The sequence below is a fragment of the Melozone crissalis genome, unplaced genomic scaffold, assembly GCF_028551555.1.
Source record: "Melozone crissalis strain CALT ecotype California unplaced genomic scaffold, PUWL_Pcris_2 ptg000023l_1, whole genome shotgun sequence".
Lineage (NCBI taxonomy): Eukaryota > Metazoa > Chordata > Aves > Passeriformes > Passerellidae > Melozone > Melozone crissalis.
The window spans coordinates 39557522-39585388 of record NW_026535801.1 but is presented as its reverse complement, the minus strand read 5'-3'; the positions used below and the strand labels follow the sequence as shown (position 1 = coordinate 39585388).

The window sequence follows — 27867 nt, the reverse complement described above, 5'->3', positions numbered from 1 at the left end:
CGGAGGAGGCGCCGGGGCCGGGGCGGAGCGGGCGGCTCGGACTCGCCGTGCCCGCCCCCGGGGCGGTGGCACCTGCGGGCAGGGCGGGACCCGGACACCTGCGGGGACAGGGGGCGGCTCCCGAACCTCCCCCGGGATCCTTGGAACGGGAACCGCCCCGATACCCCCTGCCCCGGGACCCACGCATCGGTTTTCCATCAAAAAATCACGGATCCCATCATCAGGGATCTGGATGCCGAGCTACCGAATATCCTCATTTTAGTATAAATACAGCCTCCCTTGGGATCAGCTCTGCTGGAAGTTTCAGTTTAAGCAATGTTTGAATCGATAGCGGCAGCCCTGCGGTGGGTCTTTTTCTAGGGACGCGAGTCCCATTCCTTTGTTTTCCCCGCGCTCTTGCGAAAGGTGGCTCTTGGAAATGGATACGGTAATTTGTGCTGTTTTTATAAGAGTTAATTAACTGCTGCAATCCCACATTCCGAAAACGAAATTGTAGGGATACAATTCCTGCAAACAGTCTGCTCTCTAATTGAGTTCATCCTCCAGGCATGAGCTTTATCGAGCAGATCTTGAAGGGTGAGTGTTTTTTGACTCATGGAAAGAGCTCTGGCACCCTGCGGTGTTTGCCTTCCTCTGCAGGACTTTTGGGGAATGTTTGGACTTCCCACCTGCTGTCCTTAACATAAACCATCTCCACTGGAAAGCCTCCTCTTCCCGGGTGGAGCCATCCTCATCCTGCAGGAGCTTCCCAGAGAGTGAGGAAATGCCTCTTATGCACCAAAACCAAAATTTATCACAATCCAAAATTTATTCATCATTTTTAACAATGGACTCCAAATTTTACTGGACTAATTTCTAAGTCTGCGCTTGTTTTTATGGTGCAAAAACCACATAATCCTCATGAGGAGTCTACTCAGCAGCAAAAAAAGAGAGCAATCCATTCCTACAGAAACCTTGGAGCACCCGGAATTTGCATTGCTGAGGAGAAAAGTAATGATTTAATTGTGAAATGCTCAGAGTAATAATTACTGGAAATAAGCTGTTTCTAAAGGTCCCCAGTATGACTTTAGGGAAGTGGCAAGGATACATGAACTTTTACATAAAGTGAGTGTAATATTCCTATAAAAATGGAAATGCATGCAGAAGGGAACTGGAAGAGTCTCCCTGTCATCCTCAGGCTAATGAAAAAGAGGAGGAAGAAGGAATATATCTATGGAGAGGTAGTAGAGATGATGAAATTATTTATTAAAAAGATTTAAAACTCTGCTGTGTTCATTCCCCAGTCACCCAAATCTTTTAATGGGTGCCCCTGGATCCCTGGCAGTGCCCAAATCCAGGCTGGACAGGGCTTGGAGCAACCTGGGACAGTGGAAGGTGTCCCTGCCCAGGCAGGGGTGGCATGGCATGAGCTTTAAGGTCCCTTCCAACCCAAACCAGGCTGGGATTTTATCATTTTGGGAATTACTTTCTAGAGGTTCAGAAGGAAAGCTGAAATCCAGAGCGTGGACTCGGCCTGCTTTGGAGTGGGGTTCCACTGAGTGGGAATCGGGGAATACCCCGAGTGGGAAGGGAGCTACAGGATCATGGGTTCAGCTCCTGGTCCTGCACAGACACCCCAAAATCCCACCCTGAGCATCCCTGGGGTGCTGTCCCAGTGCTCCTGGAGCTGTTGGGAATGTGCCCATTCCCTGGGCAGCCTGGGCAGTGCCAGCACCCTCTGGGGAAGAGCCTTTCCCTGATATCCCACCCCAAACATGCCCAGCCATCCCCTCGGTGCTGTCCCTGTCACCGGGAGCTGTCCGTGCTGCAGGGAGCGCCCTGTCCCGTGTCACACCAGGCCCACACGGCAGAGTTCAGTTCAGTTTTATTTTCCACTGTAACGGATTTCGAATGATACATCATGCAGTCTGCCAGTGTATCCATCCATCTCCGACAGAACTTCAGCACGAAGATAAAAGACTGCTCTCCACGGGCTGGGGGGGAGGAGGAGGAGGGTTCAGGTCTGCTATCAAGAGTTTAATGCAGTTCAGCATCACCTGATGCAATGGCAAAAAGAAAAAAAAAATTTCCCCTTTTTACCAGCAAAACGTGTCCACCATTTATTAATCTTTTTTTTTGTTTTGTTTTGTTTTTCTCTCTTTTTTTTTTTTTTTCCCTCCTAAATTGAACACTACTGTAAAGATACATAGAGCCCAGAGAATACACATCTGCAGTACACGTTACACACTTTACAAACTAGACAGGGGTAAATCTACAGCGTGCCTCAGCCCGCGGCTCCATCCCGCACAGCGGATGGCGCACGGCGCGGCTCCTGCGGGACGCAACCAGAGCAAGGGGAGATTCGGATTATCCTGCCCTTTTCTTTCCCTCTCTTTTCCCCCGTGGAGGAGCACTTCCGTCGTGGTTAGGTGAGGTATTTCTCCTCCAGCGAGGGGAGTCTGGTGAGCCCTTTGCTTTCGGACCTTCGTCGCTGTTATTTAAACAGTTCTTAGAATAAAACAGTGTTCAAATTAAAATTCTTGATTTTGTTTAGTTTCAAGCCTTAGGGCAAGGTTAGATGGGATATTTGGAAGTGAGGGTGGGCAGGCCCTGGCACAGGGTGCACAGAGAAGCTGTGGTTGTCCCTGGATCCCTGGAAATGTCCCAGGCCAGGTTGGACAGGGCTTGGAGCAGCCTGGGACAGTGGAAGGTGTCCCTGCCATGGCAGGGGGGTAGAATCAGCTGATCCTTAAATTCCCTTCCAACCAAACCATTCCATGATTTATAAAGATTTCAGACAAATGTGCATCTTAGTCCATTAGGCTTTATAAAATGAATTTGAAAAGCTACTCAAGGCTCTGTGGGCAGGAATTGTAGCAGAATTTTTTTGGTGACTTATTCTTAAGTTTTCGCTATCTTCAGGATAATCCAACTCTCACCCTTGTTGAGTTTAATACAAAACTTAAGAATGCATCAGCCAAGGTCTTTCCAAGCTTAAAACTTTCCTTGCTTTCCAGAAAACAAGTCGATGAAACGTGAACTCAAGGACAAACACAAGATATTTGAACGTATCAATAAGAGAAGCTCAAGTGAGCCAGAAATACTTTTCAATTACTAGCAAAAAGAACAATATGCACTTTAGTTCCATCTGAAATCCGTTTTCCATTTGGGAATGGTATTTCCACCCCAATTTGTCCCATGCATGACATTTTTTAGACGTGAAATTTCATTTGCGCTGTACAAACCACAACTTTAAAAATGAGCCTGGAATAAATAGAACACAACACTGAAAGAGCAAAGAAAGGAAGATAGGGTTCAGGAAACAGCAAGAGACAGGTTCTGACCTCTGCAGAGCAGATGTGTGGTTTTCCTTTCCAGATATAAAATGTGAGAAAGCCTTAGAAATGGTACAAAAGTTGAATATACAACACGCAGTACAAACTGAAGTTGCCTAATGAAAATAGGCTTCAAAAATAAAAATTGATACAAGCAGAGCATGTTCAACTGAGAATTCGTAATTTCCAACCATTAGATATCTCAGGTATTTAATTTTGAGGATTTTAGCCTAAGGCATCTTTGGGGCGTTGCTGAAAGTCCTCCTGCAGTGTTGGTGTGGAAGGGAACTTGGAGAAGCTTCCATCGTTTCGCTGCTGGTGGCACTGACTGCCTGATCAGCACCAGCACGAGGAAGAGATGTCCAAGTTCACTTCTGCCTCAAGCTGCAGGGAGCTGGCAGAAGTGTCCCCAAAAAATTCCTGGGGATGCCTTGAGCAATCCAGACCTTTGTGTTGTCATGAATGCTGCATTTACAATGGAATTCCGTACCAAGCGCTGAGAGACACAACAAAAAGTTTGCCTACAGTACAAAAATCTCCGACAGCAAATAAGCTTGGGATCTTTTCCTAGAACCAAAACAAGAGGATTATTAATTCCTAGTAGAAAGCTCAGCTCTGACCAGCTGGTAAGATAGCACAGAGTAGTTCTGAGTTAGTGATTTTATTAAAGATTGCATATGGCAAGTTCACAGTTCATTCTTCTGGCAGTGCACATGCACGTAACGAAAGAAAATATAAAACTTTGGAAAATACAAAATAAATTAAATACATGCAAATCTGCAACTTCATTAAATATGTTTAGCAAAATGCCTCCCCAAAATAGTGCAACATTAAAAAAAAACACAAACAAAAACCAAAAAAACAGTTAAATTAAGTTCAACTTACTTTGCAACACCCTAATTTCAGTAGAAAAAAATATCTAAAGTCAACTCACTATCTTCCAAAACGCTCTACGGAACGGAAGAGTTCTACACCTACACATTCAGAAATTAAAAAAAAAATAAATCCCAATCCATCTCAAATTAAAGAAGAGCAAACGTCTGCAAAAGAAGACCAGAGGGCTACGCTCAGCTGGAGCCTTCCTGGGATTCCAGCTTCCTGGAGCCTTCCTGGAATCCCGGCTTCCTGGAGTCCCACCTGCCCCAGGAGATGGGGAGGAGGAGGAGGAGGAGGAGGAGGAGCACCTTCTGCCTGCCAGCAGAACCTTCCCAGAGCAATTCCAATGCCCCCTTGCTGGGAAGATGGAAATTTGCTGTCTGAGAGATCCAGGGAAGGCTTTTCCTTCCCTCTGGACCTTCCACAGGATGAGAGGATATAGCGGCTTAGAAAGACGTTCCCTTCCCATGGAAATATGCTCCTCACATCCCAGCAAAAAAATTCCCAGATTTGTTCTGCAAAGGACAGCTGGAGTGTACAACTCTCACCTCCTTTAGGATTTTTTTTTAAGGAAGGGTTTGGGGGATTTTATTTTCCTTTGTTCTGGTAGGGGACTGTTCCCTCCGGGATCTGAATTCCGGTGTGAACACATCAGGGCTTGTCTGGGGAAAGGGGGAGGGAGGGGGGAGATGCTTGTCAGCTTTTCCAAGGCAAGATTTCCACAGCATTCTGAAATCCTTCAAAAATTCCTAGGGAGCAACTCTTACAAACACGTGGCTAAGCCATCCCACTCCAGGAAAACCCACCACTGTAGGGAGAACTACAAGGGAATAGGAGCTTAATTTCAAAACAGGTCACACAGATAAATTCATGGAACTACCAAACTTCAAATCCTACGTCTATACTAACAGATTTCTCTGCATCCCGTTTGTTCTTTACCAGGTACTGCAATAAAGGTTATTTTATACAGTCCAAAGATTTTTTTTTTCTTTAAATCAGGATATTACAAATGGTTCTTTGGGGAAATTTCCTTCCGAAAATGTTAAGCAGTAAAATTAAACCACATAGCAGCACATTTTCATCCCCTAAAAATATAAAATAATATGTATATTATACAGGAAATCAGTCATGACAGAGCACAATCACCTGCCTTTGATGGCACTTGGTCATTGAATAATTAATTCCTTGATGCCAGAAGTCGGGAATTACCGATGCCAACGGAGGGCTCGGAGGAAAGAAAAAATAAAAATCATCACTCGGAGTGGAGAAGCCCCAACCTAAGCAGCGCCAAGGGGTCGTGGAATTCGGAGTGGCAGACTCCCTCTCATCCTTACTGAGGTGGGGATGTTCCAGACACCGTACAAGGGTCTGGAGGAGCTGAGCTGGACACTTCTGGACACGTGGAGATCCTACGAAGCTCGGAGTACCTGCAGCGGGGCGTCGCCGTGGGAAGCGCAGCATGGACAGGACGTGGACCGGGTCGGAGAGGGGCAAAAAAGAAACTAATGTGACTTAATGACAGTCCTTAACATGCTAAGTGGAACTGACCTGCCAGGGAGAGAGAGAAAGAAAAGGGAAATTAGTGGATCTGGGGGATTAGAAAGCAGAGCGCCCATACGGGATGGGCAGCAAGCAAAGATCTGCAGTCACGATTAAAAAATGATGGAGTTTGGGTCTCACAAAATGAGCCAGTTCTCCTGATGGGATTCACTCTCTGCCACCTGGAATTATGTCTCACCCAAACACTGCGGGAAATGGATTTGTAGAAAATTCTCAACAAGTATTACAGTTCACACCCTCACAATCCAAAACCCAACTATTTCCTAATTACAATACACTATAAATGTTTCTTAGCCTATCAGCTTTTCCACACCATGCTGTAAATGCCTTAAAGCCAATCATCTAAAATTACCCCTCATGAGTTCTACTAGAATACATCTTGCATAGCTCTATTTCTCCAAAGTATCTAATCTTTTTTTACAAAACCGTCCTTTGAAACTTATTTCTAGTTCAATTTCTCTCTCAACAATGTCTGTCCTATTCCATGGTATTTCTAAGTCAACATTTCTTATCTCAAAGTTTACATACAGACACACACTCAAAGTTATCATACTGATACTCGCTGTGTGAGCCTTCTATCGAGTTTTAAGAATTTTCTACAAATCCATTTCCCACAAACACTATCTAAAGGTCTAACTTTTTTCCCCTTTAATTTTCTGTTCCTTTAATGGGATTTTTCTCATGGCTCATTGGATGTGCTGAAGAGCTGGTGTGTGTTTATCTCATGTAATAAGGTGGGGGAAAGTAACAGCAGCAGAATCTGAAAATTATAAAATCAAAAGGATGAAAAAATACAAATTAAAATCAATCCTTCTGTTCTCTGTCTCCTGACAGATATTTTCCTGATATATATACACATATATAAGTGTTTACAGAAACACCTGAAATATTTTATATATAATATCAGTATAATATTATAAGAATATACTCTATAATTTTATATATGCACATTATACAAGCACATTTTATTAAAACCCACATTTCTTTCTCTTCCATCTGCTGGGTTAATCAATCATAACCCCTGACCAGTCTAACAGCACTAAGTGTCTTTTATCTTTATGGTGAATAATGAATGAACACAAGATAAATCTCTCCTCAGCAAATATGGAAATAGGAACCTCAATTTTATATCTCTGCTGTTAAATGACTATAAAAGAGAGTTTTGTTCTGGTGCCAGCTGGGTAGATCTGCCCCATTCCAAATCACTTTCTGCAGAGCCTAGGAATGTCTCAGCAATAATCAGAAATAATCTGGATTAAGCTCTCCCTGCACTGGCAGCACCTTTACTAACACCCTTACTCAGACCCCTGGGTTTCCATCCCAGCTCAGAATTCAGGCTACCCAGATACTCCCAATTTTGGCAGGCAAATAGCTGAAATTTGCCAATAAAATTCTTAACCAAAGGACCAAAACTGAGGAGAACTGACCTTCTCCACTCACTTCCCAGCCTTCCTGGACTACACCTTCCACACCTATTTCTGGATGTGAGCAAAAAACCAAGAACACACTGTGTAAATGGTTTCATTCCAACGTCTAGGGCTGCCATTTGGTTTTCAGATTTTTTTCCTAATTCTTTTCCAGAAACCCTAAGTCTGTAACTTTATCCAGTTTCTCCTGAGATCTTCCATCTTCTTTTTCTCCAGCTTCATTTTCCCTGGTGCTCCTCTGCAACATGGCCTGAACCTGCTCATCTCCACAGCCCTCAAACCTAAACCTCAGCATCTGAAATACCTGGTGAGTATTTTATGCCTCCTGATTGCTTTTTCTCGACTTCCACAATCCTGCCTTGAGATTACAAACCCACCTAGTAGGAAGTATTTTATTAGTGCCTTTTATTAATCTACAGTTGTTCACTTGACAACTGTGGCCTGTTTGAGTCTCACTCTTCATTTCACTGCAGCTGGTAAATTAAAGGTGCATTTGTTTGAGGCAGGTGGCAGCTTTTTCCCCTCAGAGCAGCTGTTCGAAGAAATGTTTAGAAATCTTTGACAAGGCTCTGTACCCCACTCTTTGCCAGGTCACAGAGGTGGGAATGCAATGAAGCAGATGGACAGAGGCACCTCACTCCTGAGGTGGAAAAGCCAATTTCAGACCAGAATGGACAAAACCTCCCAGCAAGGCCTTGCCCTAATTTATCCACAGAGGAAATATTTGTTGCTGGAAGCTCATGGCAAACACAATGAGCAGGAACAATCCCCCAGCACAATAACAGCCTGAGTGTGGCGTGATGGATGCTTGGCATGCAAGCCTGACATGAAACATTCCCCAAAAAAAAGCTAAAAACACCCAAGAATGCCTCAAGGAGACCACAGACCATGAAGAGAGATGTGAGACAGAATTAATCCTCAAGGAAGGCAAAAAGCCACACTTGGAGGGACAAGTTTGCTGTCCCCAGGCTGCTTTTCACAGCCACTCGCTGCCATCCAGCTCTTGGCATGTCTGTGGCATAAACTGATCATCTAAAATAATGCAGATATAAAATCTCTCCAATAAGCATTGATTTATGTTATAATATATCTATTACATTTATAAAATCTCTCCCAATGAGCATTTAAAGAAAGAAATGGCAGGATGGAGTCCATGGAACAGACTCCTGGGAGTATGCTGCTCATCTTTGGCTTAGGAGAAACTTTCAAGCCCTGGCAATTAAAGTAAAATATTTAAGGTTTTTTAATTTTCATGAAGAGAACTAAGAGTTCCAAATGTGCCAAATGGTGACACTCAAATTTGGAGATGTCTCTTGCTGCCACTGAAAGCTGCCCTACCCCTATCCCAGGCTGGAATATCCCAACATGGAAACACATCCATGGCACAGAAAGCAGAAGGTGATGCTGGCAGAAGGAACCTCTGAGGTATGAAACTACATGAGTTTCATACCTCTATGTGTGAATTTCAGTCCAGATTTACCAGAGCAGTTTTTAAAAAACTTAAAAGTGCTAAGTCATTAAAATAAAACCTCTCCTCAGCAGCTGGCAAAGCCTCTTAACAGGCACTCAATTAACAAGTATTGTAATTATCAGCAAACAACTACTAAAAATAGAAAAACAATTACTGTCAGTCTCCTAAAAGCAAGATGAAATATAAGGGAACTGAGTGATCGGTGGGAGAAGAGGTGAGCGAGTTACTGTGGCCTTACCTCTCGTTTATTTGGTGTTGTGGTAGTAGCTGGAGTTGGACATGCCTCCCCCTCGGATGGCGTGGACGGCCGTCGGAGAAGACGCTGGGTAGTGACCAGGGCGGATGGGCTTGGCTGCACAGGGCAAGAAGGGACAAACAGGACATGTTAGCTTTCCCATTTTAGCTTCCCACCTCCCCTTCTCCTCCAAGGGAAACCCAATTGCTTCCCAACTCAGTGGTTTCTGATCCAGCTGTGAAGAACACAGCACTCCCTGACTTGGCCAACAACAAATACACCTATTTTCCTGCTGGCAGATCCCTTTTCCTTCTAGCAGATCCATTTTCTTTTCCTGCTGGCAGAGCCCTTCCACCTTCCCATGCATTGGATCTGCAAAGATTCTGGACTGTCCAACAACAGAGGGAAGTGACTTGCTGGGCAGTGAGGCACTTTTTATGTCCAATTTACACCACTCCAGAAGATGTCAAGACAAAGCTTGGATGGCTTCCAACAAGAGAAAGCATTCAGGTGACACTTTGTGCTGTGTGATTCTCCCTCAGGATTTAATACCCCACTATTGTCATCTCCATCTAAACCATTATCCATTTTAATCCCAACAAATCATGCCAAGAATTGCCCCATTCCTCTGTTGTGTGCACACACTGCATTGTGCCTCGGAGATATATCAATATCTGAAGTACAAAGGAAGATTTTTTGGAATTAAATCACATGGAGGAGTAATCAGGGAGAAAAAAGAGAAATGGACAAGGTCCAGAAAGGCAAAGAAAGAATGAAAGCAGAGAGAAAGCGTGTAGGGGGAGGAGGAGGAAGAAAGTGAGCGACTAATTTAAGGAGACAAGTTTTCAGGTCACTAGAAGGGCACACAAGACCCATTATGCCCTTCATTTACCCAGTGGAACTGCAGAGCCTCTTTAAACTCGAGGTGGGGCAAATTCCATGAAAAAACAAGGCCTTTGAAGATTCCTGCGCAGCAGAGGAGAAGCAGCCCCTCTTGTTTTATGTTTTACTCCCTCCACTCAACCCCCAGCAACCAGCCCGAGCCTGAAGCACGTGGGCAGCCCCTTTAGCTCCATGTCCTCACCAATTTGGGCAGAGTGTGCTCTCCGGGCCATGTTTTTGGCTCTCACGGCCTCCTTAATGCGATCCACCTCCTGCTGGTAGCGCTTGCGGTCGCGCATGGCGTTCTCCTTGGCCTCCTTCAGTGCACTCTCCAGGGCCTTAACTCTCTCTGCCGTAGCTCGAAGGCGTTTCTCCAGCTTAGGAAGCTCGCAACGAAGATCTGCATTATCACGTACCAGCTGTGGGGAAAGCCATGCAAAATTAATGGAGGTAAAAAGAAAGGGGCGAAAATCTCCTCAGAGAAATGGCGGGAAAAGTCCCCTCACAGAGAGAAAACGCCGCCATGTTCTCCGTGTGTCATGTACTAAAATTAAACTGATTTCTTCTAGAAATTAATGTAAAATCTTAGTTTAAAGAGAAATGTAGATTGTCCTGAGCTGGAATGGACCCACAAAGTCTAAAGAAAGTGGCAAAAATCTCCACAGAGAAATGACGGGAAAAGTCCCCACACGAGGAGAGAGGAAATGCCACTGGTTGCTTTACACTCCTCGTGTACTAAAATTAAACAGATTTCTCCCAGAAATTGATGTGAAAATCCTAGTTTAAAGAGAAATTTAGAATGTCATGAGCTGGAATGGACCCATAAGGTCAAAAAGAAAGCGGTAAAAATCTCCTCAGAGAAATGGCAGGAAAAGTCGCTCCACAAAGAGAAAATGCCACCATGCTCTCCATGTGTCATGTGCTAAAATTAAACAGATTTATTCCAAAAATTAATGTGAAAAGCTTAGGTTAAAGAGAAATTTAGAATGTCCTGAGCTGGAATAGACCCACAAGGTCAAAAGAAAGTGGCAAAAATCTCCTCAGAGAAATGGTGGGAGAAGTCCCCTCACGAGGAGAGAGGAAATGCCACTTCTTGCTCTCCATGCCAGGAGTAGTAAAATTAAACAGATTTCTTCTAGAAATTAATGTAAAAATCTTAGTTTCTCTACATATCAAAAACTGCAGCAGAAACTCTACATTTCCTCAGCACACAGAAATCTCCAGGATTGTGCAAATCCTTTATCACCTCATTATTTTAAAATAATAATGCCTGAATATGTCTTACAGACATCACCAGGGATCACCCCAAATTCATCATTTCCAATGGTTCTGATGTGTTCACCTGTGTGTTCCCTACTCAGCCATGTGGGAAAACTGGGAACTTCATTGAGAAATCACTTTTAGGCCTGTAACTACAAATATAATGATTATATGCAACTTTGAATTGGTGCACTTCCTCAGTCTAACATGAACCTGAGCGAGGTCTATCAATTATACAAATCACATCTGACCTCCCATGCAGCAACAGCCAAGAGAGGATTGATTTTTAATAAACACAAAACTGATGCAAACGGGCAGAAAATCCAGCCCAATTTCCACTGAACAGATTACACCACTGCTGGAAGGCAACAGAAACCTGCTCCAAAGGAGTGACTCTCCCTCTTCTGGAGAGAAAATTGGATTAACAACCACATTAATAATGCAGCAAAGCAACAGCATGTCCTGACATTCACACGTTGTTTAACAATCAGAGCATTTTACACCTGCTGGGCCAGGCTTAGTGCTGGAGAAAAACACAAACAAGCTAAAAAAACATTGCCACAATGTGCTTTTCCTGCAAGTGCTGAACCCTTGTTGTGTGAAATAGTTGTGATACAAAATCCAAGCAGGATGGTATCAAGTCCAATGTCACTTTTCTCTGGAAGTTTCCTACAAGATGTGGATTCCAAGTTGATTTTGAGTAAATACACACTAATGAGAGCTATAAAAATCCATATTTGAAACCCAGCAGATGCATGAAAAGAGTGCAAAAAAAAGGCAAAATGGTAAAAGAAAATCCACTCTGAACATGTCCCAGTTTCCACATTTAGAAAGTAGGTCTTGAAACCATCTGTTCCCTGGGAATCTGAAAACCCCAAACCTTAGCAGACACTTATCACAGTCCAGCACTTCCTGCTCTTTGGGCACTTCCACAGGAGTAATTAAAGCAGATCTGGGAGTGTGGGTCACTAATACAGCTCAGGAGAGTGCAGTGCACAGAGTTATGGCTCTGCTCAAAAAAGAAATCAAAACAGCTTTAGTGCTTTGTGGTGCGCACCTGAAGAGTGGCACACAGCTCCAGCATAGTGGGAGAGGAGATTTTAGGGGGAAATTATTCCTGTGAAGGTGGGGAGGGCCTGGCACAGGGTGCCCAGAGCAGCTGGGGCTGCCCTGGATCCCTGGAAGGGTCCAAGGCCAGGCTTGGAGCAGCCTGGGATTATGGAAGGTGTGGGAGATGGCAGGGCTTTAATTCCACATCAGGGATTGTATGAAACTGGAATTCCATGAAGGAGGGAGGACACACAAATGCACAGGCCCAAAAATTACCAACCTCAGCACTCCAGGGAGGCACCAGCCCTTCAGCTGCACAGAAAACCCCAATTCCATTGTTTTCATTGAAAACTCTGCTGGTTGAATCCACTCCAACCACCTCCAAGGTGCCTCTGAGCAGCTTCAGGCCAGGAGTCAAATTGGGGATGCACAATCCATCCAGAAAACAGCTATTTTTATGTATTTCCTACTGCCAAAACAGCTCTACTTTCAGAGGAAAAAAAATTCCTTATTTACCACATTCCTAGAAGTACAGAGAGTGGGAAGAGCAGCTCTAACTCCCAATTCCAAGGAGTTTAGTGGCACCTTTTCCTCAGACAGCACAGGTTAGCTTCCAAAATTACGCTTGTAAATATGCAAAAAGTGCAAGTTTTGATGCAGGGAGGGAAGGAAAGGAGGGAAGAAGGGAAATGAGGAAGAAGGGCAGGAGGGATAGGAGGGAAAGGGGGCAAAGGGCAGAGGAGGGAAGGAGAGAAAGGAAGGAGGAAAGAAGGGAAAAAAGAGGGGAAAAAAAGAGGGAAGAAAGGAGGGAAGAAAGGAGGGAAAAAAGGAGGAATAAAAGGAGGAATAAAAGGAGGAAAAAAAGGAGGAAAAAAAGGAAGGAAAAAAAGGAAGGAAAAAAAGGAAGGAAAAAAAGGAAGGAAAAAAAGGAAGGAAAAAAAGGAAGGAAAAGGAGCCTTTACCTGTTTGTGAACCTTTGTAAGTTGTTCCAGGTTGTTCTCAAGAAAGGAAATTTTCTGCTTCTGCGCAGCGCTTCCACCTCCATCATCACTATCCAGTTCAACACTCTGCACACAAAGTTGCAGCACTCAGCAAAGCCAGGCACAAACTCAAGGGGAAAATCAGCTCTTTGGCAAATTTGGGCTCCCCAAAGGTGGAAAAGTCTTACTGAGTTCCAAATTTAAGAGAAATTATTTTAACTCTTTGTTTGATTTTGAGAAATCACATTTCCCCTTACACAAAAAACCAAGCTATTTTTACTGAACAATTATGGGGGAATCCTGAATAGGAAAATCAAGTTGTACTAAATAATTTCTAAAGCTCATCATCTTTGAGAATTTTGTAGCTGAACTGCACTGGATAAATTCACTTCCCTCACCCACCAACATTTTCCTTATCTAATTAGGACCAAATAAAAGCTGATAAACATCAGAACAGCTTTAATCTTGTTTCTCACTGCTACTAAAAAAGATATTATCCCATTTTGTAAATGCATGCACTAAAGGCTTCCAGCAAATCACAAGAATACTGCACATAAAGGAGAAGATTGGGGTTTAAAAGAGCAGAGTTTTACTTTTTTAACACGGGTGGTAAGATCCTGGACAAACAGCTTGCGCAGATTGTGAAGAGTCTGAAGCTCCCTTGCCTGGAATAAAAACAACAAAACAATAATTGTTTTAAAAAGCACAAATGACTAGGATATAGTAGATGCTCTAGTGTAAAAGTTCTCCTTGGATTTGAGTTGGTAAGAGGAGAAAAGAACTCTGGATTTTCTCTCCGGGAATCACTCTGAATGCACAAAACAAACCCCAGCCAGCCCCAAAACCAAACTGAAGAGAACAATTTATCCAAAATAAATTGTTAAATTGATAACCCATTTTAATTTAGGTAGTTCAAAGCTGTTTACTCAAAAATTAAAATACGTATCAGGGTATACAGATATAGGGGGAAAAGCTGAATAAAGTGTAATTAAGACCTACCACTGTTTCCTCCAGCCCTTTAAGGTCTTCTCTTGCTTGTTCCCTTTTATCATTAAGGAGTCTGGAAAGATCACAACATGGAACACAAATCAATCCAACTGAGGAGAATCAACAGCATCCACCTGGAGCTGCACATCTGCAGTGGCAGCAAATTGCACATCTCTAATTGTGCTTTTGATTGCCCCAAACATCCAATTTTATCACCTGGAAGGGCTGAGTCACCACCTCCATCTTTGTGTCCACACATGGGATTTTTCTCTCTCGTTTCCAGGAAAGGCTTTTACTCAGACAAATTTAAAACCCCCTAAAAAATCATCAAACCCCACCAAAAATTCCCAATTTCTTTCATGCTTGTTTTGCTGTGTATTAAGGAATGAGAGATTTGAGTCTTGCTGGGATATTTTATAAAATCAGAGCTCTAATGAATTCTTTTTGGTAGTTATCAAAGCCACTATTGAAAAGCTTGTGGTATAAAAATAGAGAGTAATGAGTAATTATTTATTAGTAGGTCCTGCTGACTTTCCTACTAAAATCATATTTTCGGTGTGAATATTCCAGCAGAAATCCCTCTCTCTAGCATATTTTTCAACATAATGAGGTTCAGGGATACCAAACTGTGCACTTACATGAGCTTTTCCAGTTTCATTTCTCTTTCCTGGTCCTCAATTTTTAATTTATCATAATCAGCACTCAGCTTCTCCTGTTCCAGCTGCAGCTTCTGGTTCATGCTGGAAATGTGAAAGGAAAAGTCAGCCCAGCTCAGGAGGAAGGGAGGGAAAATCTCCACGAACAAAATGGGATTGGGCAGAGGAAAAGTAAAGCTGTAACTCTCTACTGAAAAACTCTGGAAGAAATGAAGCATAAAGAACCCAGAGGACAATATTTTAAAATATTGTAGGGCTAAATTCAGTGGTTTGGTTTGTTTGCCTTAAAGGAGGACCCAAATTGTTGTTGGCATCTTTCTGCCTTGCTGCCTCATTTCCCTACAATTAATCTTTGGCCATACACAATAAATATGATCAAAGAATGCCTAGATTTTAGAAAAATAAGAACACAGGAGCAAAGCATAACAGAGTCACATTGGCATGTGAGGAAAAAATATAAAAATGTGTGAAAATGGGAGCTGTTGGAGTCAGCCAGACTCTCAGAAGGTCTGGGGCAGGACTGGATGCTGTGAGAATCTCAAAACCTTCAGTGGTGGCTGAACTCAATAACTTAAAGGATTTTCCAACCCAAATGATTCCATGATCCTTTAAAACCTGCTCTCCTCCAAGCTCCTCTCACCTCCTGACCTGCAGGTGCAACATCACCCTTTTTTATAAACTCCCTGTGATTTTATGGCCTTGTTAAAGCTCCCCAATAAAGAATTAGGCACTGTAATCCACCCTGCACAATAATTACAGGGTTGGGTGCTGCGTGTAAGGGCAGAACTTGCAAAGAAACATCAACCAAAGCTAAGAAAAGCAAGCCCAAAGCATCCCAGAACACAGGAGGGGTGCAGAGGGTGAACTCACTCCCTGATTTCATCGATTATTTTCTGCTTCTCTTCGATCTCATCCCTCAGCCTGGACAGCTGCTTCTGGTGGGCTTCCCTGTGGCTCTCCATCTGCTGCTCCAGCGCCTTCTGCAGACACAGGGTGGGAATCAGAGCAGCCCAGGGACACACAGCTCCCCCTCACCCAGCCTCGGCGTTTGAGGGGAAACACCAAATCCATCCAGGAACCTGCCTGCCGTTTCCTTCTGGCATCACTGAGCTCCGTCCCTGCTCATCCAACAGTTTAATTCCATTTTTAGCAACAGATGTGCAACAATTTTGACTCATTTTCTTGCAAAAAGTGCCCCATGAAAACGCAGGGCTTGGCCTCAAATTCACTGATTTTACACCAATCCTCTCTTATTTCCCCTGTTTATTCACCCAGAAATACTTGTACAGCTCTACCTGTGACAGAAATGAAACCCAAACCTCTGAGAATTGTTTATGCACAGCCCTGCTATTGAAATTGTCATTTAAATTCAAATTCTATGAGTAAACAGGCCTCAAGCAACACGAGAAACTCAATTTATGTCTTTAGACTGCTAACACAAACTTTGCTTTTTCCCTCAGAGCTGTAAGGTACAAGCACTTTAATCACAGCTGCTTTAATCACTTTACAACTGCTTTCATCACTTAAAATTTTTATGATGGAGGGAAAAGTTCTGCAGCTGACAAATCTCATCACTGCCCTTGTAAAAGTGTCTTTTCCCTTGTCTGCAATGTGCAACCCCATCAGAACAACTCATTATTGCAAACATTTCCTGGCATTCCAAAGGAAAAATACCAGAAAATGAGTTTACATATTTTATTCTTATTTTCAGGAGATAATCAGAATTCCAGCAGAACTTTGGGGAAGCAGCCTCTTTTAAAATCAAATTTATAAGTACCTAAATGATATTAACCCCAGCAGCCTCATTCACTACTGAGCAAATTGACTTCCAGCAGAGCTCCAGCAGCAAAAAATTAGTGTAACACAGAAGTGAATCAATGTAATTTTTGGCCATGTGAACAGGAAGACAAAATTCCACCCCAATGAACAATCTCACCAGGAAATTCCCTCAAAATTTCCACTGTGCCAAGCTACCTTCATCTCCTCTGCATCCTGGAGTCGTGTCAGGTGCTCCTTCTCCTTGTCCTTGAAGCTGACTTCGTGCATTTTTTCTGTTTAAAGGTGAAAACAGTTTTAATTTTAAATTGTGGATTTTAAAGTAAATTTAATTTATTCCAGGAAATTGAATAAAGATTCTGTTCTAACAATGCAGGAGATGATAATTTTTTTTTTAAGTCTTGTCCCCACCTGCTGCTCCCTTGTGCAGAAATCCAGAATGATTTTAAGGCTGCAAGGTTTTAAATTTATATAACTCAGGAGCTTAGAAAAACTACAAGAGCTTCTTTTGATACCTACACATTTGCCACATTCAGTTGGAAGGGGAAAACGAAGCAAGCCTTAAAAATGAAGTCAGCTGGGAAAGACACTACATGTGCACATCTGAGGGAAGCAGGGAATGAGGCAGGGATGTTGCAGAGGGACAACTGAAATTTAGCTAAATCCTTATTTCACAGAATATTAGAATATTAAAATTCAGAAATGCAGAACTTTAGAATAAAATATGAGAAAGCTAAAATTCAGAAATCCAGAATTTTACAGAATATTCAGCAAGACTGATTGGTGCTGCTTGGTAAAGGATCTGTGTGGGGGTTTTATGGTTTCTCACATCATTAAGACACAAAATTGAGTCTCCTAAAACGGAAATTACGAGACCCAGAGCTGTACCTTGAGCACGTAACTTGGCCAGCTCCTCGTTGAGGGAGTCCTGGGACTCCTCCAGCTGCCTCCTCTTCTGCTCCATGTTCTGCATGTAGTCTGTCAGGGATTTGATCTTGGCCTCGTGCTTCAAAGACAAGGAACAGCAGTGAGAGGGGAGGAGCACAGCCCTGCCCTGGGAGTTCAGGGACAACGGGCCCATGGAAGGGAGAGGGAACAGAGAATTTCCACACCCAGAGGGGAATTTTCACATCCAGTGCTATTCCACCAAATACAGAAGGGATGTCTGGGGGTACAGCAGAACGGCTGGGAAGGAGCTAAGAGAGAGTCTATACTGTACTATAATTTACTATACTATAATATAGTACATATACTATACCATAATTTACTATACTATACTATACTATACCATACTATACCGGTGTAGTATATTATATATACATAATATATATGGTATAGTATATTATACATATATAATATACTATACTGGCATACACTATAATAATACACTATAATGTAGTGTAATGTAATATAATACAATACACTATAATAGTCTATGCTATAGTATACTATAATATACTATAATACAATGTGGTATAATATAATATAATGTAATATAATGTAAAATAATATAATACAATATGATATACCATATAATATAATATAATATAATATAATATAATATAATATGATATAATATGATATGGTATGATATAATGTAATGTGATATAATTTCATATAATTTCATATAATTTCATATAATATAATATAATATAATATAATATAATATAATGTGATATGCTATGCTATGCATATAAAAATCATATATATGCATATAAAAATCATATATATATGCTATAATATAATATTAAAACATAAAATGATAAATAAAATATAGTATACTATAATATAATATAATACAATACACTACAATATTCTATGCTATAATATACTGTAATACAATGTGGTATAATATAGTATAATGTAATATAATGTAAAATAATATAATACGATATGATACATCATATCATTTCATATAATATAATTTCATATAATTTAATATAATATAATATAATATAATATAATATAATATAATATAATATAATATAATATAATATAATGTGATATGCTATGCTATGCATATAAAAATCATATATATGCATATAAAAATCATATATATATGCTATAATATAATATTAAAACATAAAATGATAAATAAAATATAGTACACTATAATGATAGTATACTATACTATACTGTAATATCATGTAACATAGTATAACCTAGTATAACACAGTATAACTTAGTATAACCCAGTATAACATAGTATAACATAGTATAATATAATTTCATATAATATAGTGTAATATAGTGCAATATAGTGCAATATAGTGCAATATGATATAATAATGTGATATAATAATGTGATATGCTATACCATATCATATAATATCATAAAATCATAAATCAACTTCCTGAACACTCCAAGTCAAATTCCCGTCTCTCACCCCATCCCAACGCCCTCCCCCAGCCCAGCTGGAGATCCCCAAGGCTGGAGAGGCAGGGGCAGACCCACCTGGGAGATGAGGAGCTGGCAGGCCGCCAGCTCCCTCTCGCTGGCGTTCATCTTCCTGTTGGAGTCCATCTGGGCGCTCTCCAGCTGCTTGCTCCTGTTCACCAGGGACTTCACCTCCGACTTCATCTTGCTGATGTACAGCCTGGCCATGGTGAACTCCTCCTCGATGACCCCGTTCACATCTGCCAACTGAGCACACACAGGGATGGCAGCTCAGACCCAGAGCTGCTCCTGCTCTGGGAACCAGCCTGCAGCCTGGGGCTGGGGTCTGGGATGGCTTCACAGGCCAGGGGTCGTTTTAGAAAGAGAGTTTGGAGCAGGGGAGAAGAGCATAAGTTACTTCTGAAAACTTAAAACTCAGATTTGGAGGATAAAAAAAATCAGAATTGGGATCTTTGCACAAAGCACTGAGTGCTTATTACACTAAGGAGACATCTTCCTTGAGAATTTTTGGTTTGATTTGTCCTTTTATCTTGTTTATTTTAGTTTTATCTATCTTAGATATTTCACATTTGTGTGAAAGGATATCACATGCAGGGACTATGATGGATTTCAGAGAAAGGCTCTTCCCCCAGAGGGTGCTGGGCTCCCCAGGGAATGGGCACATTCCCAACAGCTCCAGGAGGGTTTGGGGAGCACTCCCAGGGATGCCCAGGGTGGGGTTTTGGGGTGTCTGTGCAGGACCAGGAGCTGAACCCATGATCCTGTGAATCTTTTCCAGCTCAGGATATTCCACTGAGGATCTGTGCAGGTTGTCCCTGAGCAGTAACACAGCTCAGCCTCATCCGTTTCCCCTTTTTTCCCAGCCCTGGGAACCAGCCTGGAGCCTGGGTCTGGGCTTTGGGATGGTTGCACAGGCAAGGCGTCATTTCAGAAAGAGAGTTTGGAGCAGGGCAGAAGAGCATAAGTTACTTCTGAAAACTTAAAACTCATATTTGGAGGACAAAAAAAATCAGAATTGGGATCTTTTCACAAAGCAATGAGTGCTTGTTACATTAAGGAGATACCTTCCTTCAGAATTTTTGATTTGATTTGTCCTTTTATGTTGTTTATTTTATTTTTATTTATCTTGGATATTTCACATTTGTGTGAATGGATATCATGTAGGGATATCGTTTCCAGGTATTAGGATGGATATCAGGGCAAGGCTCTTCCCCAAAGGGTGCTGGGCACTGCCCAGGCTCCCCAGGGAATGGGCACATTCCCAAGAGCTCCAGTAGAGTTTGGAGAGCACTCCTAGGGGTGCCCAGAGTGGGGTTTTGGGGTGTCTGTGCAGGACCAGGAGCTGGATCCATGATCCTGTGGGTCCCTTCAAACTCTGGATATTCCACTGAGGATCTGTGTAGGCTCTCCCTGAGCAGTAACCCAGCTCAACCTCACCTGCTTCACTTTTTTCCCCAGCACTGCCAAGGGGAAGGGAACATGTGCTGCTTCTTGTCCCAAAAATCCTGAAAAATGACACTTCTTCCAAAATTTTCGGTCTGCTCTGAGATGAGGCACATTTGGAAAATATGCTAATTGCCAGCAAATTTGAAATTATTCTCTAAAAGCTCCTCAGTCTGGCCTGATTTCCACTGGCAGCTGTCCCCTGAAGTGCTGACATCTCAGTTCCTACAAGAACTTGTAACAAACTGCCTCTGCCTCCATTTGCAAAGATTTCCTGTCCCAGCCTGGCTCCTGCGGCCACCAGAGGCTGCTGTGACATCTCCAAAGGCTGCAATCCTGCCATCTGCAGCACACAGGGACAGCAGGGACTGTGTCCCCTGCAGCAGGACAGGCTGGAGCTCCTGCTGGCCTAAGAGAGCCTTGGCAGGGACATCAGCAAAAAGTGAACTGAAAGTAATAAAAATGTATTGCAAGGAGTTTTCATCCACCTCAAAAATGGACTTAGCCACTTTCACCCACTGCTATTTTTCATGGGGTGTCAAATAGACAAGGATGGCATTAACACCACCAAGGAGATTTTTCCAGGCCATGAAAAGTTTCCATTGCTGCCATTTAGCAATGACCATACAAATATTTTCTCTGAAATCAGCATTTTGTTCTTCTACAAATGTGACAAAGTGAGCAGCCAGCTCCTCTGCTGCATCCCCAAAGCACACAGAGCCACACAATGGCAAACCTCAAAGCAGGGCTGACCAAAACGTGCACCAAACTCCAGATCAAAAATTGGCCACCTCAGAAGCCAGTATTTTCATATTTTCATATTCTGGGAATTCTGAGTCATGTCAGCTAGGGAAGGAGTTGGGCTATGTGTGGATTGTTTTGGGGGAATTCAGACCCCTCATTAACCAGTTCAGTGACTCCCGGATGGGCTCTGGCCCCAAAAACTGAGCTGGAAATAACTGTGGGAGCTGTGAGCCCAGACACTGAGCCTCTCCTGATGCCTCAGGTTAAGCTTTTATATTTTTCAGACTCTGTGCTGCTTTAGTGTGCAGCTCTGAGCTTCACATTCAGTGCTGCTGAGCTCTGTGCACAGAGCAGGGACACAAAACAATTCCTGCTCCAGCTGGGCACCGAGGACAAATGACCCAAATCTCAGCCCAGGAGCACAAACCCCGTGGGCTGGAGAGAGAAAAACAAGCAGGGTGGGAGTGCAGGGGCTAAAGCTGGAATGGGACAATGAACTGCAAGGAGCAAATGGAGCAGAACTGATCCCAGGGAGAGACCCCGGCAGCGCTCGTGCATTTTGGGGCCATTTTGGTTCATCTTGGGTGCAGCCCTGGCTGGGCTCTGGTGCTGCCCAAGGTGGATCCATGGAGGAGATGCTGTGAATGAATCCCTGCTTCATTCTGGGACTCTGCCCAGCCTCTGCTCCAGGGCAGCATTCACAAAGCATCACCCCCATTTCTGTGGGATCGCCTCTGTCACAATCCCTGCCCTGCTTTGTCACCTGTCCCCTCCCTGGTTTTCCTGCAGCCTCAACACCTTGGCTCCACTGCAGAGAAATGGAATTTTCTCATTCCTTTATGAATTCCCAGTCCTCAAGGAGGGGATTTGCTATTCCTTTATTATTCCTATTCCTTATTCTGAAATCTTGGGGTATTTACTGAGCTGGCCTCTTGATAAATCCCTGCTTTATTCTTTAGCTCTGTTTAGTCTCTGTTCTAGGTCAGCCTTCAGAAGGCATCACTCCCAGGCAGACAAAGAGCTCTGCAGTGTCCTCCTGTGTGCTCAGCCAGGATTTACACAGAGTGTCCTGGCACAAGGACTGCTGGATCCACACATCCCACACCTGTGATGCTCCCTGAAGGGCTGGAGCCAAGCTGGGAGAGCTGAGAATGTTCCCCTGGAGAAGGGAAGGATGCAGAAAAACCTCAGAGCCCCTGGCAGGGCCTTAAGGGGCTCCAGGAGAGCTGGAGAGGGACTGGGGACAAGGGATGGAGGGACAGGAGCCAGGGAATGGCTCCCAGTGCCAGAGGGCAGGCATGGATGGGACATTGGGAATTGGGAATTCCCAGAGCAGCTGTGGCTGCCCCTGCATCCCTGGCAGTGCCTAAGGCCAGGCTGGAACAACCTGGGATGGTGGGAGATGTCCCCGTCCCAGGCAGAGATTTGGAACCAGAAGAGCTGTAAGTCCCACAAGGCAAGCCCCGGTGGGATTCCCTGCTTTGCTGGGGTGTTTCCCTGCAGGAGGAGCTGGGGAAGCACAAAACACAAAGCACAAAAGAGCACAAAGCACAAAAGAGCACAAAGCCCACGCACGGTTTTGACGTCGTTGGTGCCGATGATTCCCCCGATCTCCCCCAGGTCCTTCAGCAGCAGGTTCAGGATTTCTGTGGCTCTCTTCTTCTGGTGGTTGCTGAGCTCCTGCAACTGGCCCAGCTCCCTCTGCGTGGCCGTCAGGGCGCTCTGGAAAGGTTCAAAAACAAGAATTACCCTCCCCACCGCAGGCTGGGCAGTTTTCAGGGGGTATTTTCCTCGTGCCTGCTGGCACAATGTAGTGACACATGCAGTTCCACCTTGGCATAATCCACTTTCACAACTCATTGCCACCAAAGGCTACTTTAGATCTATTAAATGTAACAAATCCGTTAAGAATCTGATTTGCATAATACATCAAAGGAGGTTAATCGCAGGGAAATAGGTAGGGAGGGATAGAAAATTCAATTTTTTCCAATGGATTTCGTGGTAATCTGGTTTACTGGGGGAGATAACAAAGTCTTTAATGAAACAGATCTGTTAACAACAGCTCCTTAAGTTGGTGTAATGAATTAAGGGGAAAAGGATGCTTTAAGCTACTAAACCAATCTTGATTTTCCTCAGATCCCATTTTTCGCTTAAGATTCAGGACACATCCGAGCTGAAAAAGCCGATTAATTTTTTTTTTCCTGATTCCTTCCTTGAGATCCCCTGGCTCCCTGTAAAATCCCAGCTCCACAGCACAGCGTCCAGAAAAACCACAAAAACGCTGCCATTTGCACGAGGCAGATTTTCACAGCTCTCTTGGCAAAATACAGCTTTTAAATATCCAAAACACAGGATGGCCACTTCTCACATGCAGTCCCTTGCTGCAAGAGCCACAATCTGCCACCAACTTCCACAGAGCAGCTTCTGAATCCCCTTAATTTCGTTGTTTAATTAAGGCAGGGAAGAGAGGGTGACACCCGCAGGTTTTTGGGGATGTTTAGGGAGCAAAGAGAGAACCAGGAGGATGAAGAAGTTGCTCTTACACTTTTCTGTGCCAGCTCATCTGCCAGCTGCTCGTTGGTCCTGGTTTTGTCCTCCACCTCCTGGGATTTCTGGTCATAGTTGACAGCCAGCTCCTCCAGGGCTTGGAGCACCTCCTTCACCTCATCCTTGGCCGCCTCATTCTCGATCTGCAGCCGGGTCAGCTCCTCCTGGATCTTCTCATAATCCCTCCTGGTGGAGGCCAAGAGCTGGGGAGGAATACCACAGCAGCACTGAGTGACCCAAAAACTCCTTCAAAAGGCAATATTGAAAAGGAGAAATTACAAAAGAAGGGGGGGGGAAAGAGTGAGCACAAATCGTGCGTGCAGCAGGGGAGAAATCCTGAAAGCAGCAGCAGTTCCAGCATAAAAGCATTTGAAGCAAGCACAAAAAAAAAGCTCTGAACTTCAACGAGAGAAATCTTCATCAAATCCTATTATGACCCAAGGCTGAGGCAGAGAAAGTGACTCTAGGCAGTATCAGAGCTCCAAAGACATTTTCTGCCCTCAATCCAGTGCTGCAGCTCAGAGCAAAGGAAAAATCCCACAAAGTAAAATGTTCCACCAGAGGCTCAGGGCTCTGAGCTGAGCTGGGGGAAAAGGGCTCTCTGAGGCAGCCTCAAAGACCTCGTGGCTTCACAGAAATATTTTGATAAACCTAAGACGATTATTCTCACTTATCATCTGCAGGATGATGCTGAGGACAGATTAGCTGCTCCTGTTTGCTGAGGGAAAATATTAATCTCAGAAGAAAATACTGACTTCACACACACACACACACTTTAGAGAGTGTTTCCAAGCTGGAAAACTTCTTAAATTGACTCTTTGCACTGAGTAAATTCTGCTGCTGAGGTTTCGGTGGTGATGGGAGGTCACTGTCCCTTGCCCTTGAAGCAATGCTCAGTGAGATGTTAAAGCTTTGAGAATTCAGCTGTGGTGTCCTCAGCACAACCCCAGCCCCACCAGCAGCCCTGCACTGCAGGGTGATGTGAAAATAAATAAAAGTGACACCCAGCATTTATTGCTAATACTGCACTTTCAAGGATGATAACAAAACCAGGGCTTGACATGGCATGAAAACATCAGAGAGGGAATTACAACAGATGAAAGCAGTGCAGGAGATGTGGGAATGCCTCATGCTCACCCTAACAGCAAAGTTTGGGCGTTCATTCACAGAATTCACTCCTTCCCAAGAAATATGGAGTATGGAGTGGTATGATATTGCAGACAGTGGAATAAAACCTTCCCTGCTGAAGTGTTTTGGGTGGATTTCTCCTGACCTGCCAACCCAGCAGATGACACCCCCAGAAACAAAAAAAACCACATTTCTGTCAAGCAGACCACCCAAAAAGCAGAATGTCCCAGAAGAAATGGCTTTTTCTTTTTGGCTCAGAGTGCCTGTGGAAAATGGGAAAGCAGGCAGGCAGCTCTGGAGGCTGGCACGTGCCCAGGGAGGACTCAGATGTGAGGGAAATTTATCTCCCTGGTAATGCTGCATCCTCACAAGTGCACTCACGTTATGGAAAAAGCCATTGCATTGCCAGAGCCAGATGGCATGTAAATATTTAAACAACAAAATAGCTTCAAATCATCTTCCTGCTAAACACAGATGGAGATATTATTTACATTTACTGCAGAAATTTTCTGCGTGGCTTCAAGGAGCGGTGGGCATCACCTGCAGCATAAACAAGGAGATTCTGGGTGATGTGGTGTGGAAAAATGGAGCAAGCTTCTCAAAAGGCACCAAAAAAACATGATAAAGATGAGCTGTAAATAAGGGAAAAGGCCTATGGCTGCAGCACTCCATGGATCTGTTCCACCTGGGGATGGAATATCCCAAATCCCCCAAAACACCCACCTGAAGCAACACCCAGAGGTGAAAAGGCACCAAAAACCCCCCTAAAATCAGCCTCATTTGCAGCAGGTTTATAATTAACCTGCTGGCTTAATCAAGCAGAAATGAGGGCTGGTTAATTAGGGGGAGCAGAGTGAGGCAGCTGCTGGTGGATCAGCGAGCTCATCACCTCTCCAGGGACAGCTGATGTGGGGAAAACCACCTTGAATAATAAAATATCACCTTTGAATATTAAAATATCACCTCTGAATATTAAAATGTCACCTTCTCCTCCCAAGGTAAGCGCTGCACAAGAGCTGGGACCGGGCAGAAAAAGGCTCTGAGCAGCACCAGCTGCAGAGGTTTTGGAATTTAGCAAAGCTGGACTAGGAATGTGCAAAAAAAAAAGGGGAAAATGGGCACTGAAAAGCTGATTGATCCTCCAGAGGTGGCACTGGAACAGGGAGGGGGAGGAATAATTCAGGAGGGATGCACATCACCCCAAAAGCAAGGCACAGCTGGGGGGGAAAGTCAGCCTCAGGTGAGAAAAGGGATGTCAAAAAGATGGGAGAAGTGAGGTGACACAAATAAATTCATAATACACATCAGGAAATAAATTATAATAATATATTATAATGTAATAATATATTATAACATGATAATAAAATAATATATATTATTGTTATTTTATACCAATAACTATTATAGTCTATATAATTTATATTTACTATATTTTAAAAAATGTAATAATAATGTACTTCAAGTGCACTATTATTATTACGCACTTTAAAATAATAATAATAATAATAATAATAATAATAATAATAATAATAATAATAATAGTAATAATAATAATAATAATGGTAGTGTAGCCCCAGCACAGGGCAATCAAATCAAGCTGAGGCAAGAGAATTAGGAGCTTGATCATAAAATAAAATTTTAAAAAATTAAAGTAAAATAAAATAAAATAAAATAAAATAAATAAAATAAAATTAAATAAAAATAAAAATGGAGATTCCCCCAGCCAGGACAAGTCCCCAGAGGGGGCAGGTGAACCCTGAGTGATGAATAGCAGATACGTTCATAAATTGTTTTTTTTTTCTCTAATAACACCTTGGAAACCCTTTCTGAGGGCCTGGATACACAAAAAAAGCAATTCCTAAGAAATATCACAGCAACACTTGGGGAATTTGGTGTTATTGCCTCATTTTGCATCCTCAGAACTGCTCACAGAAGGGAATGGCTTGGCTGAGTTTAGTGCTCACATTCTCCATCCCAAACCCGACAAAAATTCATTTCAGGGACAGAAACGATGCAATCAAATGTTAGAAGTGAGCAATCCAAGATTTTACAGCAAATCTGGGGCAGCACCAATTATCAGGTTTTTCCATCTCACAGATTGCTGTCTCTCATGGCCAAAATAATGATAATTAGTGATTTAATATCAGGAAATCTCTAAGTGCCTGTGGTCCGTCGTGCCTGGGTACCTGAATGGGCACACACACATCAAAAATCACATTTGGAGAGAAAAATCCTGGCCCCACTCCTACCCTGGACCTCCAGCATCACTTCCCAGCAGGGGGAATTGTTATTTCAAGGACTTTTATCAAGGCTTAATGAGAATATTATGAAATTTCAAGTTGAAGCCTGGCTGACACCTTTTCCACTTGAATTTCAGCCAGTTAATATGAACAGCTGGGACAGAACCACCAAACAAGGGGCTCAGGAGAAAAATGTAAAGGGATTTTTTTAGGCTGGTTTATTTATTTTAGTTCCTTACCTCCTCTTGATCCAACATTTGCTGCTTTAATTTTTCAGCCAACTGGCTCTGCTGGTTGATTTCATCATCCTGCAATGAAACAGGGGTGGAGATTTTTAATTCCTTTTCACAGCTCTCATTCGATCACTTTTTATTTCCTCTTTCTAGGAAAGAAAGGGGAATAAAATTCTGTGGATGTTTGAGTGGTATGAGGGCAGAGAAAAATAAATATACATAAATAAATATACACAAATATATATATATATACCAGAAATAAAATAAATAAATATACACAGAGCTCTGCTGTAAAAGCTGTTAACACTGGTATAAATGGTGATATTTTGGGGTGGAAATTCCTTTGTTTGGGATCAAATATTTTCTCATTTCCTGCAGTCCTGTCTCAAATTATGCTTCCCATTTTTTCTAGGGAAAAACTCAAACCTGCTCCAATTCCCTCTGGAATAATTTACAGGGCTTTGCTGCTTTGGATGAGGAAAGTGAAACAATGACTGATTTTTTTTTTTCCTTTTCCTGATCAATATGGAAAAGCTGGAGAGTGCAATCAGAGAAAAAATGTCATTTCTTACAGAAAACTGCTCTTTTCAGTGCCACCAGACAGTGCAGGGAGACCAAAATTCAGATTTAAACTCAATTTTTCTGTGTCCACAAACAGCC

The 27867-nt window shown here is 42.9% G+C and overlaps 1 protein-coding gene across 1 annotated transcript in view; it reads right to left on the bottom strand.

The window, feature by feature from the left end:
• Positions 1 to 1852: 1852 nt before the first annotated feature.
• KIF5C (kinesin family member 5C) overlaps positions 1853 to 27867 on the bottom strand; it is a 77746-nt gene continuing 51731 nt past the window's right edge. Inside the window, 14 exon segments of the mRNA XM_054278544.1 lie at positions 1853 to 5738; positions 8887 to 9000; positions 9968 to 10184; positions 13038 to 13142; positions 13649 to 13720; positions 14055 to 14115; positions 14681 to 14782; positions 15569 to 15678; positions 16673 to 16749; positions 17363 to 17480; positions 18930 to 19118; positions 22635 to 22781; positions 23603 to 23809; positions 27214 to 27282. Of these exon segments, the coding sequence (XP_054134519.1) occupies positions 8894 to 9000; positions 9968 to 10184; positions 13038 to 13142; positions 13649 to 13720; positions 14055 to 14115; positions 14681 to 14782; positions 15569 to 15678; positions 16673 to 16749; positions 17363 to 17480; positions 18930 to 19118; positions 22635 to 22781; positions 23603 to 23809; positions 27214 to 27282 (1581 nt within the window). The 3' untranslated portion in view covers positions 1853 to 5738; positions 8887 to 8893.